At 34.9% G+C, this 14,930-nt stretch overlaps 1 protein-coding gene and 1 long non-coding RNA gene across 3 annotated transcripts in view; one reads left to right on the top strand and one right to left on the bottom strand.

The window, feature by feature from the left end:
- LOC134795675 (alanine aminotransferase 1-like) overlaps positions 1-12,443 on the bottom strand; it is a 52,791-nt gene extending 40,348 nt beyond the window's left edge. The window contains exons 1-2 of one of the 2 annotated variants that reach the window (XM_063767599.1): positions 12,298-12,443; positions 11,633-11,866 (exon numbers count right to left, since the gene is read on the bottom strand). In XM_063767599.1, the coding sequence (XP_063623669.1) occupies positions 11,633-11,860 (228 nt within the window). In that variant the 5' untranslated portion in view covers positions 11,861-11,866; positions 12,298-12,443. Of the gene's footprint in view, positions 1-11,632; positions 11,867-12,006; positions 12,250-12,297 lie in introns of those variants that run through there. The other variant, XM_063767600.1, reaches the window with a different exon arrangement.
- Positions 1-14,930, top strand: part of LOC134795746 (uncharacterized) — a 320,791-nt gene that overhangs the window by 92,053 nt on the left and 213,808 nt on the right. The window lies entirely within an intron of this gene.

Here is a 14,930-nt window from a genome sequence, read left to right as displayed (position 1 = left end):
TGTAAAATTATTATTTTATAAATAAATTAATTGAAATTGAAATTGAAATTGAAATATTATTATTCTTCTCAGCTGGGCTAGCACATGATTGGAGCGACAGTATCTCGCGGCGAAATATTTTATTAACGTAGAAAAAGACGGGTAGTCTATATATGTCACATGTTAAAACTTATACGAGTATGTACACCATGGAATTGTTTATGTCTATCTACATATATACTATCATATTAACAACATAATACAGTAGATAAGACGCCAGCAAAAATATTTCCATCCCAGATGACGGATAAACCAACAAACAAGATTATGTCATAATACTCATAATCACTATCATGTTCAAAAAATTTATCACCCGAAAGACAATGACCGATTCTGAACCTTACTACATTGATATACAGCTCACAAATGTAGATATAATAGAGTTTATCCTTGAGACGGTTAAATATTGCCATAAACGGGTCTCTATTGTTTCCCAAAAGTCATAATGTATTGTTTGTCCGAATTTTCGTTAGTCATAATGGTTTTTCTCAGAAACGCGTAACTTTTCAGGATTGCCATAAAACAAAACAAACCTAACCTAACCTATCTACAGAATAACCTTACGAAAATCCTGAAAAGTTAACGGTTTCAGTTTTAGGACTAACGATAATATGACAAACAATACATTATGACTTAAAACTTTATGGGAAACAAAGGGACCCCGCCATAAACACATTATTGCTGGAAGATAGACATAGAGCAAGAACTTTGGTTTTTGTATACCTACGTACAGTCACGGAGTTTAATTGTTGAGCCATTTAGGGTTCAAGCTTGGATGGCATAAAAAAAAATGTCCAATGTAAAGTAAACCCTAAATGGCTGAACAATTAAACTCCGTGACTGTACGTCGCTCAGACAGTCAGAAAGGAAGTTCCACATTCGACTTCAAGGTTTCTAAATTATAGCTCTATAGACTTTCTGAACCACTTGTGGCAAATTTTGGAACTTTTCTCTAGCTGGAGTCTCAACACTCTCAATACAAGCACGAGACGTAAACAACAACTTTACTCCCTTTAACAAATAAAATGGTTCACCTAACAGGTACATAACTTTAACCGTGCTTATTGATTTTGTTCACTAGGTTTAGTTGCATAACCTATGTTGACCTTTGGTAGGAACCAGTTAGGCCATTTTTATTAAGACTTAAAGTAATAACAAGAGGAAAGGTCACGTTTTCAGCAGTCTTATATAATATGGACTTCGCTAGTAAGTCCATATTATATAACCCGCTCCGGCTTCGCACGGGTTACACAAAATCTTAACAAATTACATACCTAAACCTTCCTCAAGAATCACTCTATTGATTGGTGAAAATCGCATGAAAATCCGTTTAGTAGTTTTTATGTTTATCGCGAACATACATACACACAGATAGACGCGGCGGGGGACTTTGTTTTAAAATAAGATGTAGTGATTAAATACCTAGGCCTACATGTGAAATACTAAATTTTTAACCTAAGTATTTTCCAAAAGGCTTTAGGCAATTTTTTCACCAAAAAAACTCAAATATATTTTAAAAATCGTATCGATCGCTTTTCCCGAATCTACTAGCTGGATTTCATAGATAAGCATAGTTTTGTATTGGTTTAAATTCATACATATATCTATTATGTATTTTCGCCGCAATAATAACTGCTATCGTATTAAAATAATAAGCATTAGGGTAATTCGCCAGTAACTGGCCACCAGCAAATAACTGGCCACCCTAAACAAATAAAATGAATTATATTCACCTATAAACAGAATTCATTTTAGTATAAGGTTACAATAACTGGCCAGCCTTCAATAACTAGCCACCTTATACTAAAATGAATTCTGTTTATAGGTGAATAGAATTCATTAACAAGCTTTTATTAGGTCGACCTGTATGTAACTATGTAATGGAATCTAAGGTAACTAATTTAACCATCTTCCAAGGATCGTAGCGTCATGAAAATTGGCAGCTGTATGTAGTTCTGATGACAATACAATAATATGGTACTGTCGAACTGATCTGATGATGGAGACAGGAGGTGGCCATAGGAACTCTCGACCTGTGTGTAACTAACATGTAATGGAATCTAAGGTAACTAATTTAACCATCTTCCAAGGATCGTAGCGTCATGAAAATTGGCAGCTGTATGTAGTTCTAATGACAATACAATAATATGGTACTGTCGACCTGATCTGATGATGGAGACAGGAGGTGGCCATAGGAACTCTAGGATGAAACAACGCAACCTAATTGTGTTAGGGGTTTTTAGAATTGTCTCGATGAGTATTAGTTGTCTGTCGTAAGAAAAGTACAGTCAGCGATAAAAGCTTGTACCAAAAATTAAATTTTTGCCAAAAACTTATTTTAAGTTTAGGGTGGCCAGCTACTAACAGGTGGTCAGTTGCTGGCGTATTACCCTATATGCATTAATTCTATAATTTTCATAAATATCAAGTCACGAGACACTAACTGTATTCAGTTAAATGAGTTATCTATCTTTTAGTAACCATTAAGTGAACAGACTGTATATAAGTGAACCTTATTTTAAATATATTAAGGCCTACAATCAGTCACTAAGCGTTCCTATTTGTACACTAATAAAATGAAGTGGTTATACCATATCGGGGCCAATTGTAAGCACTTATCTCGTGATAACACGCAGATCTGAATGTTGAAACATTATAACTTAAGCGCCATTTTTGTTATTAAAATTTATACCTTATTACTCTAATGATAAAGCATTATTTTCAATGGGAAAGAGGTAGGACATATGACATTTTAAATGTATCTAACGATGATAGACCGCACGCAGATCTGTACGAGATACTATAGCGTCAAGTGATGTATGTACAAAGCTTTGCTTTTTGAAATTATACCGTATAGGTATAAGAATAAAGTTTTAATTGCAAAGGTACAATATAGGCTTTTGCTGGTTATGGTGATAAGTGATAATAGAAGAGTAGGTTATCATTATCACACTTATCACAATCCGCTTTCATCGTTTAATGACAGAACAATTGACAGTTGAATACCTATGTAAGCTAAAAATAAACATGATACCTATGTTAAAATGATAAAATAATTTAAATGACATAAGTAGGTACGCTAAGTTACAATCAAATGTATAAGGTGTAGGGGGTCAATTTCGACTGCGGGATAATTTCTACTTATCGAAATATCTTCCACGTTTTACATTATTAACAGCCATATATGTCCAGATAGCGAAAAAGATGTGTTGTGTGTGCTATGTGTGACTCTAGTTAATAATGTAAAACATGGAAGATATTTTGATTAGTTGAAATTATCCCGCAGTCGCAATTGCCCCCCTTGCACCTTATCTTCACATTCCTAATTATTAATTTTATGTAACACCCAACGACTCCGTTTTAATTAAAAACTTTGAAAAGGTCAAACAGGCAGGTATTAAAAAAGTTGTCAGAAATTGGATAATTAATTTCAAGAGTTCGAATCGAAATAGGGTGACTGCTATATTTATTGGCCACCACATAGTAAGAATAAGAATAAGGTAATTGTCATAATAAGAATAAGATAGTAATTGGCCACTCTTGACAACAAGACTTATATTGGCTTGTTTCTTTCTGCCTTACTATGGAATGGCCAATTACTATGTAGTGGCCAATAGCTATAGCAGTGACCCTATCATGACATGCAAAAATCTGGCTAACTGCCAATTTTGTGCCAATGGCTAAACTAATAAAATTACCATAACTTTCATAAGCAGGTGACCTTCGGCAAACTATTAACTCATACGTGCTCTGAAAATAGCTACAGAGTACAGTCATGCTCGGAAAGGAATATAGGGTAATTGCGTCTGTTTACCGTCCGGTGCCAGTTTCCGTCCACTTGACGAATTAGCAAATAACATTTCATTATTAATTTGCTACTTGCGAAATATATTTTTATGTAGATAGATCAATTGCTTAGATATTAAGGATTGCCATAAGTCCAAATTTGTGCAGCAATGAAGGTTTATATTCAAATTTCGTCAAGTGGACGAAAACTAGCGCAATGACCCTATAATTGCCTATTTATTTTATTCCCAAAAATTGCAAGGACACTTTGCAATAGGCTGTGTAGCCATCCTTGTTGTAATGTAAGTATCCCATGCCATACATACATTATTTATTTTTTCTGTAGGTATATTTTCCCTCGCAATCGAAGAGAAAAGCAGAGTATATTACAACTCGGGCATAAATGCCCATTTTATCCTCGCTAACTCTCGGAACAACAAAATTACCTCGGATACAATGGGTCACTTTATATTGTTGTACCTTTATTCTACCGTTTTGACTACTTACATAAAAATTAGAGTCCGAATTTTATTTGAGTAATTTTGAAGTTTTTTTAGAAAGGATCTCTCTTAGTGATAAGACTGCCGATTGTTTTATCTTAATTTATCACTAAGTCTCCTTTTCATTTTTAAGAAATTTGCTTTGACCATACAGACATCAACAGAAATAAAAGATACAAAACTTTATCAAAATAAAAAAAATCAAGATCAAAAATATTTTATTGCACAGTTATCGTAAAGGAAGTTGGAATAAGAGTGAGTGTCTACTTTTCATTGTAGAAACGTATGAAACTTTAGGCCTATTTTTAGTCATTTTTGTAAAAGGCTGTTTGTTTTCTAAATAAATTTAAAAAAAAAGTGTGTAATAACTATCTGCAGTAATTTCCAGTACTCTGCAGCAGCACTAGAGTTGCTGTCGACTGTACACCACATAGCAAGAGCCAGATAAAAGATCTAGATTATAAGCAATTACCTCTATCAGCCAAGTGTTGAGATAAACCCATTATTAGATAATATTATACCAAGCCTGGCGTAATGTAATACACGTGATATCTGATCATTACAGGTGCATTGCAGTTTTAATGTGCGACATATGCATTTATACATGCTTTATATGCTTATGCGCTGATTATGACTTTAATAGGGTGGATTTCATCACAAAAAATTTCACCATACAAATTTTTTTTTTTTTTAATGTTTAATTTAACACGATTCTAGCTGGGTAAAGGAATAGGGGGCTGTATATTGAGGATATTTATGGTATTTATACAATCATTTGTGGCTTATATTTGAAGTTATCGCTTTCGGAAAATAAAAACGCAAGATGGTGATGACAACCATGGTATGGTAATGACTCTTTTATAGACGGTAATGACACTGCATGTACGGTAATGACGATTTGGGAACTAATTTATATATGTATTTAAAACGTATTAATAAAACAAAAACTTTTTTTAATTGTAAGGCTTTAGAACTTTAATAATCTTTAACAAACTTTAATAAACAAATAACGTGTTTTTGGACATAAGACTAGCTACATAAATTATTTTTAGAAAATTATAAAAAATACATTTTATTCATATAAATAAATATATAACAAGTATTTTTATTGTTAATTTTAAATAATTTATATTCCGAAACAGGCAATTTATGTATTCATTTATTTTTTTGGGTTTTTTCAATGTTAAATCATATTAACAATATTGTACTCTTATTATCAGTTTAAACCCGCATCTTCTTTTATCTACTGCATAACTTGGTATTTATATCATATTATAAAATTGCTGGCTTACCAATGAGCTTAATTGTTATGATATATTACTTTTTGATAATTTGAATCATTGCATTGCATAACTTTAAAAATAGCTATAATGATTTAAATCCATATTGTTTAATAGCTAAACATTAATATATAATCAGTGTTTTATAAGTTGCAAGACCCCTACTTGTAATGCATGTCATAAGTTACAAAATGTTAGGTATTGGGTCCGGTGACTACCCAATGGTATAATTATTAATTGCTGTAATTATATACATCAATTAATATAATATTATCAAAAAACATAAGGCCATCACGATAGTGAGCCAGTACCGTAGCCTATGGTCGCTTAAAACTTAATATATGTTGCTTGTTTTAATACTTTGTTTTAACACGACTAACATGCAATTACAGACTCTAAGTTGCACGATTTACATTATTAGATTATAAAAAAAACATTTGTATGTTCTAAGTTCTAAGTGACCTAAATGTTGCCTACTTCAGACAAAATGTTATTTAAAAACTAACCATCCTCTAGTGTGAAAGAAATAGTTATATCTTCTTCTACATTTATTCTACATTTATAAGGTAGACATTATATAGTGTTAGAAGACATAGAGAACGTTTTTCAAACATACAGCTTAATTTCATAATGAATTATAGCAAAATAACTAGAAAAGTTTCTGAGAACCGTCATCACCATACACATGAAATCATCACCGGTCGTCAATTTTTCCCGGTGATGATGGGTATGGTGTTGACGATTTGAGAGTTTCTTGTTTTTATTTCTAGAATACGAATAATAGTAGTTAATGTCTATGCTACACAATAAACTTCATGTACTTTGCCATTCATTTCAGTAATTATTTCTAATATATCATTTGTAACTTTTTTAAACCAAAGCATAACGGTGATGATGCTCTGTTGTGACAAACTACGTTTTACAAATTTGTTCGTAATATTTCTCACGATTCAATGATGTGACTTTATAGTGAAATCATTTTTGGCATTCTATATTAAAGTGAAAAATAGGGCAAGGACCTTTAGCGGTATTTCGTTGTTCATACACGGAGATAAGCTCACATTGACATTACCATGACGGTGTTGACGAATATTCGTGACAAAATTTTAAATATTTTTAAATGTACTTTCTCGGTGAAGGAATTATTGCATATTTTGTCATGTGTTAAACAACAACATGGAAAAGATATAAGTAAAAGAAAAATCGCAATCGTACGATAGGTATGCTATAATTTTCACTGGAAACAAAAAGGTTCAGATTTTTCCGGTAGACGGTGATGATTTTAGACACATAAAACATTTTATATAAAAAAAACTATTAAGTTATTGGAGATGGTAATTGAAGGAACATGAAGATAATAGTTCTTAAAAACATATAAAAAAGTTGCAACTCGCACAACCTACTAGTTTTTTTTATAAAGACCGAACCATAAGTTTTCGCAGGATTTTGAAATCCACCCAATAACATTAATAAAAACAAATATGGGCTTGTGCACAAATCACGCCAGATCACGTTGGGGGAGGGGGAGTATAAGGAGACCTCACCTGTATTTTTATACAGTGAACGAAACTAAGAAAAAATACCTACCACATGAGTAGATACTTTGTCTCGGTTTCGTTAAACATAAATCGCCATTCCGAACTTCGAAATAGCGAGTCTATTTTACGAAATTTTGGAGCGCGTGGCCTTGACCGGTCGGATAAAAACAATTCAAAAAAATACACGTGATGTTATGTGGGGGAGGGGGGTAACCAAAAATCTCACCTAATATCACCAAGGGGGAGCTCGGGAGGGGGGGTCAAAAAGTAGCCGAAAACACCTCGCCTGATTTGTGCATAGGGTTGCCAGATCGAAAGGCGCTATTATCGGGAAAACATATCAATTTATCGGGATTTTGGGACTTAAGTCGGGAAAATAAAACATTCAAATTAAAGTAATTGTATTAAAAACAACGATATTTTACATTATTAGCACTACGCTCGACGCGGGTCGCTCGCTCGCTCGACGACAGTTCGGAACTTTTATTGTTTTATAACGTGGAGCTGTTTTTCGGGACAATTTTCACTATGTCGGGAATCGGGAACACATGCTAAAAATCGGGAGAATCCCGCCAAATCCCGACCATCTGGCAACCCTAGCCGTAAGGCATAGGCCTCCTCCAACTGTCTCCATTGGGCTCTGTCTGCAGCAACCCTCATCCAGTATGGCCCCAGAGTCAGACAGACAGATGTGCTTGCTTTCTAGTACAGCCTCTAGGGTACCATAGAGTAACCTGTTTGCTCCATTATTCTATTGGGCAGCGTAGCATGTGGCCTGTCCATCCCCACTTTAGATGGTCAATGCGAGCAAGTATGTCGGTAATCTTTGTTTTCTTTCTTATTTCTGAGTTTCTGATCTTATCTGATAGTTTGAATGATGTGATACATACTAATTTGTGAAATCGTATCTTTCCTTTTTCGTAAATCACGTTGGAACAAATACGTTTGGTATACTTTATTTCTCCTATATTTATATTACACTAGCGACCCGGCCCGGCTTCGCACGGGTTACACAAAACCTTAACAAATTATACACCTAAACCTTCCTCAGGAATCAATAGGTGAAAAACGCATGAAAATCCGTTCAGTCGTTTTTGAGTTTATCGCGAACATACATAGACACAAACAGACAGACGCGGCGGGGGTCTTTGTCTTATAAGGTGTAGTGATATTTTTTTCATCTTTCCAGCTTCGAATCCCCAACCCCGACCACCGTAACAGTGCCCAGTAATCAGACCGAAGCCGTGCCGCTGAAGCTGGTGGTCCGCCGGCGCGCCGTCGGTAAGTCCCGTCGTATAGACAAATATGACAACGCGGCTTCTTCGTTAGGTCTGTGTTGGGTGTTGATGCTTAATGCTATCTTCATTTATATTATAAAGGGTTAAAAATTAGGATTAATGTATTTTTAATAACTCTCTGTCTCTGTCTTACATAATAAGAAGAAAACAAGAGAGCTATAGTCTGTCAAGCAAAGTATGGCAGTAGCAATGTGAAGTAAGGCAACACTCAAAGAGCAGTATTGCGCTAAGAAAAGCAGCAATGTATATCGAACCAAAACATGTAATTATCATAACCTCCAATTTTACAAATATTTACGATTAACGAGCATGGTTGTACATTGTAGGTAGGGTTGCCAGATGGAAAGACGCTATTTTCGGGAAACAATATCAATTTTTCGTGATTTCGGGACTTAGTCGGGAAAAAAAATACATTCAAATTAAAGTAATTGTATTAAAAACAACTATATTTTACATTATTGGCACTACGTCAGCTCGCTCGCTCGACGACAGTTCGGAACTTGAAATTATTGTTTTATAACGTGAAGCTGTTTTTCGGGAAAATTTTCACTTTGTCGGGAATCGGGAACACATGCTAAAAATCGGGAGAATCCCGCCAAATCCCGACCATCTGGCAACCCTATTTGTGCACAACCCCTATTCAATAAAATTGAGGCCAAGAAGTCAAGGACCCTTGCTATCCAGCCATGTTCTGATCACTTTTAGCACCATGTGTAGTAACAGTTGAGTGTAAAAATATGAGTGTAGACAACTTACTCAAAAATATGTCCCATAGTTCTTAATTCGCTGACATAAGAGCTATGGAACATATTTTTGAGATGATTTGTGCACCCATATTTTTACACTTGACTGTACCTACTGATATTTTTAAGAGCGACCATCACTAAACCAAACTTGGCAAGTGAAGAGTGACTCATATGAAACATTATATATATGTATGTTAATCTGAGTTCTAATAAGAAGCCTACACTTGCTAATATGTGGCTTTCCATCAGAGAAGGGTCCATATGCTTCATAAGCAATAAGGACCATTCTATTTAACTACAGGTGAACAGCAATTTTGCCTTTATACAGGTGTTGCATTCCATATGGATCAAACAAAGGACCTTAAAGGGCTTAAAGCAGCCAGATTTGACCGCCATGTCTGTTTAATAAAAACCGGCCAAGTGGGAGTCGAACTCGCGCACGAAGGGTTCCGTACCATTACGCAAAAAACGCCAATAAATCACATTTATTGTATAGGAAAAACAGAATAAAATAAATAGTTAAGTGGGGCTAACTATTTATTTTATTCTGTTTTTAGTATTTGTTGTTATAGCGACAACAGAAATACATCATCTGTGAAAATTTCAACTGCCTAGCTATCACGGTTCATGAGATACAAGACAGATGGACAGACAGCCAGAATCTGAGTAATAGGGTCCCGTGTTTACCCTTTGAGTACGGAACCCTAAAGATTAATGGATTCAAAGAATCATTGGGTTGATTCAGCCTGATATGAAGGTATGTGACTAATTGCAGCAACAAAAGTGTTAACTAACATTTACTCTGTTGGGTACAATGAATGGTATGAAACTTTGCCAAATCTTTTGTTCAATGCACATTACTTCCTGATAAATTCAGGACAATGCTCCAGAATCTTTGTTTGAAGATGTAGATGCAGTGGTGTAGTGACTTGTGCGCTCCATCTAGCGGGTGGTCTGCCGCGAGTCCTCTGGCCCTCAACTTTGCCCGTCATAGTCGTCATTTCTAGGCTATCAGGAGAACGTCGTGAGAGGTGGCCAAAATATGCAAGGATGCGGTCTTGACATATGGTCGACAGCCGGCGGTTTATGCGTAGCTCTTCTAGAATGGACTGGTTCGTACGCTTTGCAGTCCAAGGTATTCGCAGAAGTCGACGCCAACACCACATTTCGAAGGCATCGATGCGACTTTTCATTTTGGCTCGGATAGTCCAGGTCTCATCATTCATATTGGAAAGGTTATTTGTAATTTAATTCTGGAAATTGCGGGAAGTTCCAAAAAACCTTCATTGGAATAAATACCTCAAAATACCAGAACAAATACATGGCCTGTTAACCCTTTATAGAGCATACTTAGATACTATAATTGGAAAAGGACCACCGATAACATCATCTTTTTGTATTTTTTTTCTAATGCAATATTTTTAGAACTTAAGCTTGTGTATTTTTTTAAATCTTGACCGTTGAAGGGTTAAAAGAGCCAACCCTTGAATGTGATCGGAAAAGGCCAGGCAAAAAGTTTGTAAAAGCTAATCATAAATCTAGATTCATTTAACTTCATTGACACAGAACATTTTGCAGGAGCGTATTTACCCTAGGGCCAAGGGGGTCATGGCCCGGGGCGGCTTTCCTTATATGAGATACATATCATCACTTAATGGGGCGGCGAATCTAACTGGCCAGGGGCGCTACATCTTTAAAATATGCCTCTCATTTTTTGAGTGGCGGGAAGCAAGCCAGTGCTTGGTAACATATTGTCGGTAGATTGACAGCCAAAAATGTATAAGTTGCCTGTAGAATATTTATATTGATTATGAGGTTTGTACAATATATCAAAAATAATAATTATTTATTTGTTAAATCCATAATTTAATATTCGGGCTAAAGGAAAGTTAAACCTGATTAATAAATTTACACTTTCCTTTTGTTTTCAGAATAACAAAACTGGCTTATCATATCAAAACAATTGAATGGTGCCATAATGTTAAGTTATCAGAGTTTAGTAGAGATATCTAAATATGACAATAAAAAATTATTCTTGGGTAATCAGTTCAACAATCATGGCAATGTTTTAATATTAAGAAGTCTAATGATATTACACCCTTTCAACCTTACATAAGTTTTGAATTTACCACACAGAACATACATAACTGTTCCAATGAGGATAGACTTCTTGAAAACTATGGCATGGCATGGACAATGTGCAAAGAATAATAAAAGTATTGTCAGGGCCACATGACATGCCGATTGTAATTTATTAATAAGCAACTGCAGCAATCCATGTAATTAACACAATTTTATTAATGTTGTTAAATAGTCTGACTGGCCTTGTGCTCAATACTGGTGCCTTTCACTCAAAAAGACGAAAGTTTAAAAAAGTTATTTAAAAAAATAAATTTAAAAAGATAGTGGGTTAAGGCGCAAAGATTCCTTATCAATATATCGTACCTTTTCAAGTTCCTTTTCGATTTCCGCCGCTCGGATGACCAGCGGTCCGCGCACAGCATATTCCAACTTCACAATGTTAGGGTTGATATTTTCTAAAGTGATAGCTTTTGACGCCATCCTGTGTTGTATTAAGTGATTCCTCGGCAACGTTGCACTACAAACAGCGTCCAAACGTGCCGCCGCGCCGGCCAGCAATCGACTGTGGTTTATCATCTTCAACCCCGACATGGTTGGCTGCAATCAGTCACACTACTTAAAAACACGTCACTGCTAAACAACACCCCGCACACACGATAACACCGCTTGTAAAATTAAGAAAGAATTTACGTCACTGCTATCTTTCTTTATCTCACAAAAATAAATCACGAAATGACTGCAAACGGGGAATCAAAAACACGATTGTACACCGATCGATATATCGCTTGATACGTTCGCTCGTGCCCCGGATTACAAAAGGACTAGATGTCGGAATAATTATAATAAATTAGTTCATTTAATTCATGTCTTATCAAGAGTCAAGTTCGAAGGTTATAGTTATCTGATTAAAGCAAGAATACTTCAAAGAACTAGGGCTGTAATGCCGTAACTAGTGATAAACTGTAATTTTATCGTGGTTATAAACAATAAAACATGAATCAAATAGTAAAAACTAAAAAAGTAACTACTTGCGCTGTTACGTAAATTATGTAATTTGAAGAAATGAAAAGGAATGTATCTTGTATGTATTGTGTTTTGTTTGATTTTTAGCAAGTTGGCAATATCTGAAAACTGAAAATTTAAGCGGGAATGTAAGAATGTGACATTTTAGTATGGCAACATTCGTGACAACAGCTGTTTTTGCTGTGACAAAATTGACATTACAACTTATCACTAGTAGTTATTATTGCACGTACTTACGTAGGTTCCTATTTGTACTTGTACTTTGTACCCCACAACGGAAAGACGTCGTATAGGTGTACTACAACCATGGTACAACTCACTTCGTATTTTGTTATAGCGTTGTGGTTGTGACACTGCGTCACTTTCGGCTCACTTAACATAGCTATACGTACTCATACTCATACTCATATATTTTATTGCGTTTCATGTGTACAGAGGATCTTATGATATAAATACAGTCTCAACATGAACCCTGCAAGGGTATAGCAACATTAAACTACCAAAAACAAATTAAATATCAATAGCAGTAGGTATTACAAAATAACTAAACATCTAAATTCTCACTTAAAAAATCCTGTAAACAATAATTATGCTTTACTAATTAAAAGACGCTTTAATTGCAACTTAAATCTATGTATATTTGTTTCCACCTGTATTGTCTTAGGAATACAGGTGTACGTAAATACGTAGTACCACTAGTACCAGTTAGTGCTTAACATATAGAGGATAGAGATGTTTAACTAGCTAGATAACAAAGAAAATCATTATGAATGCGTGTTTCCATTTCATGATTTTGAGGAGAGCTTCAGCACCATACCAGATTTAAAATTATAGCAGCACTTTTGGTGGTAGTTTGTTTCTTCGAAAAGGATCGACCAATTACGGTGATGTTTTCTGTAAAAAAAATGTGATATCTACCGCCATAATTATGGTGCTATTACATTTTTTTAAGCTGCTAAGGGACTCGAGCCCTCTCACAATGCATTAGAGACGAGACGCTCAATTAATAATTTTAAGGTAGTACCTAGTAGCTACCTAAATCTACCTTCATTGGGTTCAAGCCCAAGTCAAACCAAGATCCTGGATCCGCCCATGGTATAATAATATACTCCGCCTGGTACTCCATTCCCGTCTTTTCTAGGTCACCTAACTGACACAAGCCTACGTCATCATGCGACAGCGCTATATGATAATATGCGATAGCGCTATATATAGCGGCCATGTTGTTGTGACGTAGGCCTGTGTCACTCTGGGAATAGAAGACCATGTTTTATTAGACTATGGATCCGCCATTGCATCTATTCGGTCGCCGGACACTGCGAAAGTGCGACAGGGAAATAACATGTAGGTTCTTAGCAGACTGAATCCGGCGATCGGGTAGATTTAATAATCCGTAGATTCAGCATCAAGTTTATTTTACTGTCTGTACTTATGTAATTTAATTTACTCACCATTAAGCCTTTGGGAAATCATTGTTAATTTAGTTTTGTGACTGTAAAATAATATGTGATACTGTAAAATTATACCGAATAAATTAGAAATAATAAGTGTATTTTTTTATTATAATATCTTAATCAACCTGAGAAAGGGATTAGCCGTTGGCATTTCATATTATAATTATAATGTGAAGTTGTCAGTATATTGTCAGCGTTTAGATTTGTTATAGTTTTTTTTCCTGTAGTTCGTTTTTTTAGCATTAGAAAGAACTTGAAAGAATCTTGACATATCTTTTAATTGAAAAACGCTTTTTAAAAATCAGTTACTATTACTTATGAAAGCAAAAGAATATAAATGATCGTATTAGATTGATAATTGTTACATATTTGCCGTAACTTATTTTTAAAATGTGTTTTTCCATTAAAAGACACATCAAGATTGTTTACCTAATTTCTAATGCTAAATAAAAATAACGAACTATAGTTTGAATTTTTTGGTTTCCTCATGCCCAATTTACACTATTAGGTAACTGTTGAGTTAGTGAGAAGAGAAGTGATACTTCACTTTCAACTACTGCTGACTGCATAAATTTGGTAAAACGACAAATATTCTCTTGAAAAAAGCTATCAAGAAAAGAGAAAAGCCCTTATTACTTACAATAAATTTGGTAAAACAACGATTTGCAGGTGCACAGTTAAATAATATTCATTCCCTTGAAAGAAGCTATAATGTCAGTCAGTAAGAACCAGGAAAACTATACTCATCCTTTTCTTTTGGGTGCTAATACTAGTGTAAGACAAAGATAGTACGATTCTGTCGATGATTGAAATGAGACAGTCCTTTGACAAACTATAAATTCCTTGCTACCATAATTCTTTGCTTGCTAAAAAAGGATGGTATTCCTGTCCAATTTCTTGGTCCAATTCATTGCGTCTTACGTGCGTCTCACTCTCTCATTTAGCAAAATGTGAGACGCAAATACACATTGGCTGAAATTGTACAGGTGGAATCCTAATCTTCTCACTTATAGGGTATTTGCCATTTAAATACTAAATCCCTGTAAATCGTGCATCATGCTTCCAAAACTACAATATTTTATGCCTGTCGTTGGCAACACTAACGCTAATGTCACTGTCAGTAAATGTCAATGTAATGTGTCAATCTCAGAGTCAACTGTCAAACAAATATTCGTATTTTTCTT

This window comes from Cydia splendana, chromosome 12 (genome assembly GCF_910591565.1).
Source record: "Cydia splendana chromosome 12, ilCydSple1.2, whole genome shotgun sequence".
Classification (NCBI taxonomy): Eukaryota; Metazoa; Arthropoda; class Insecta; order Lepidoptera; family Tortricidae; genus Cydia; species Cydia splendana.
This window is presented reverse-complemented; position numbering and strand designations above follow the sequence as displayed.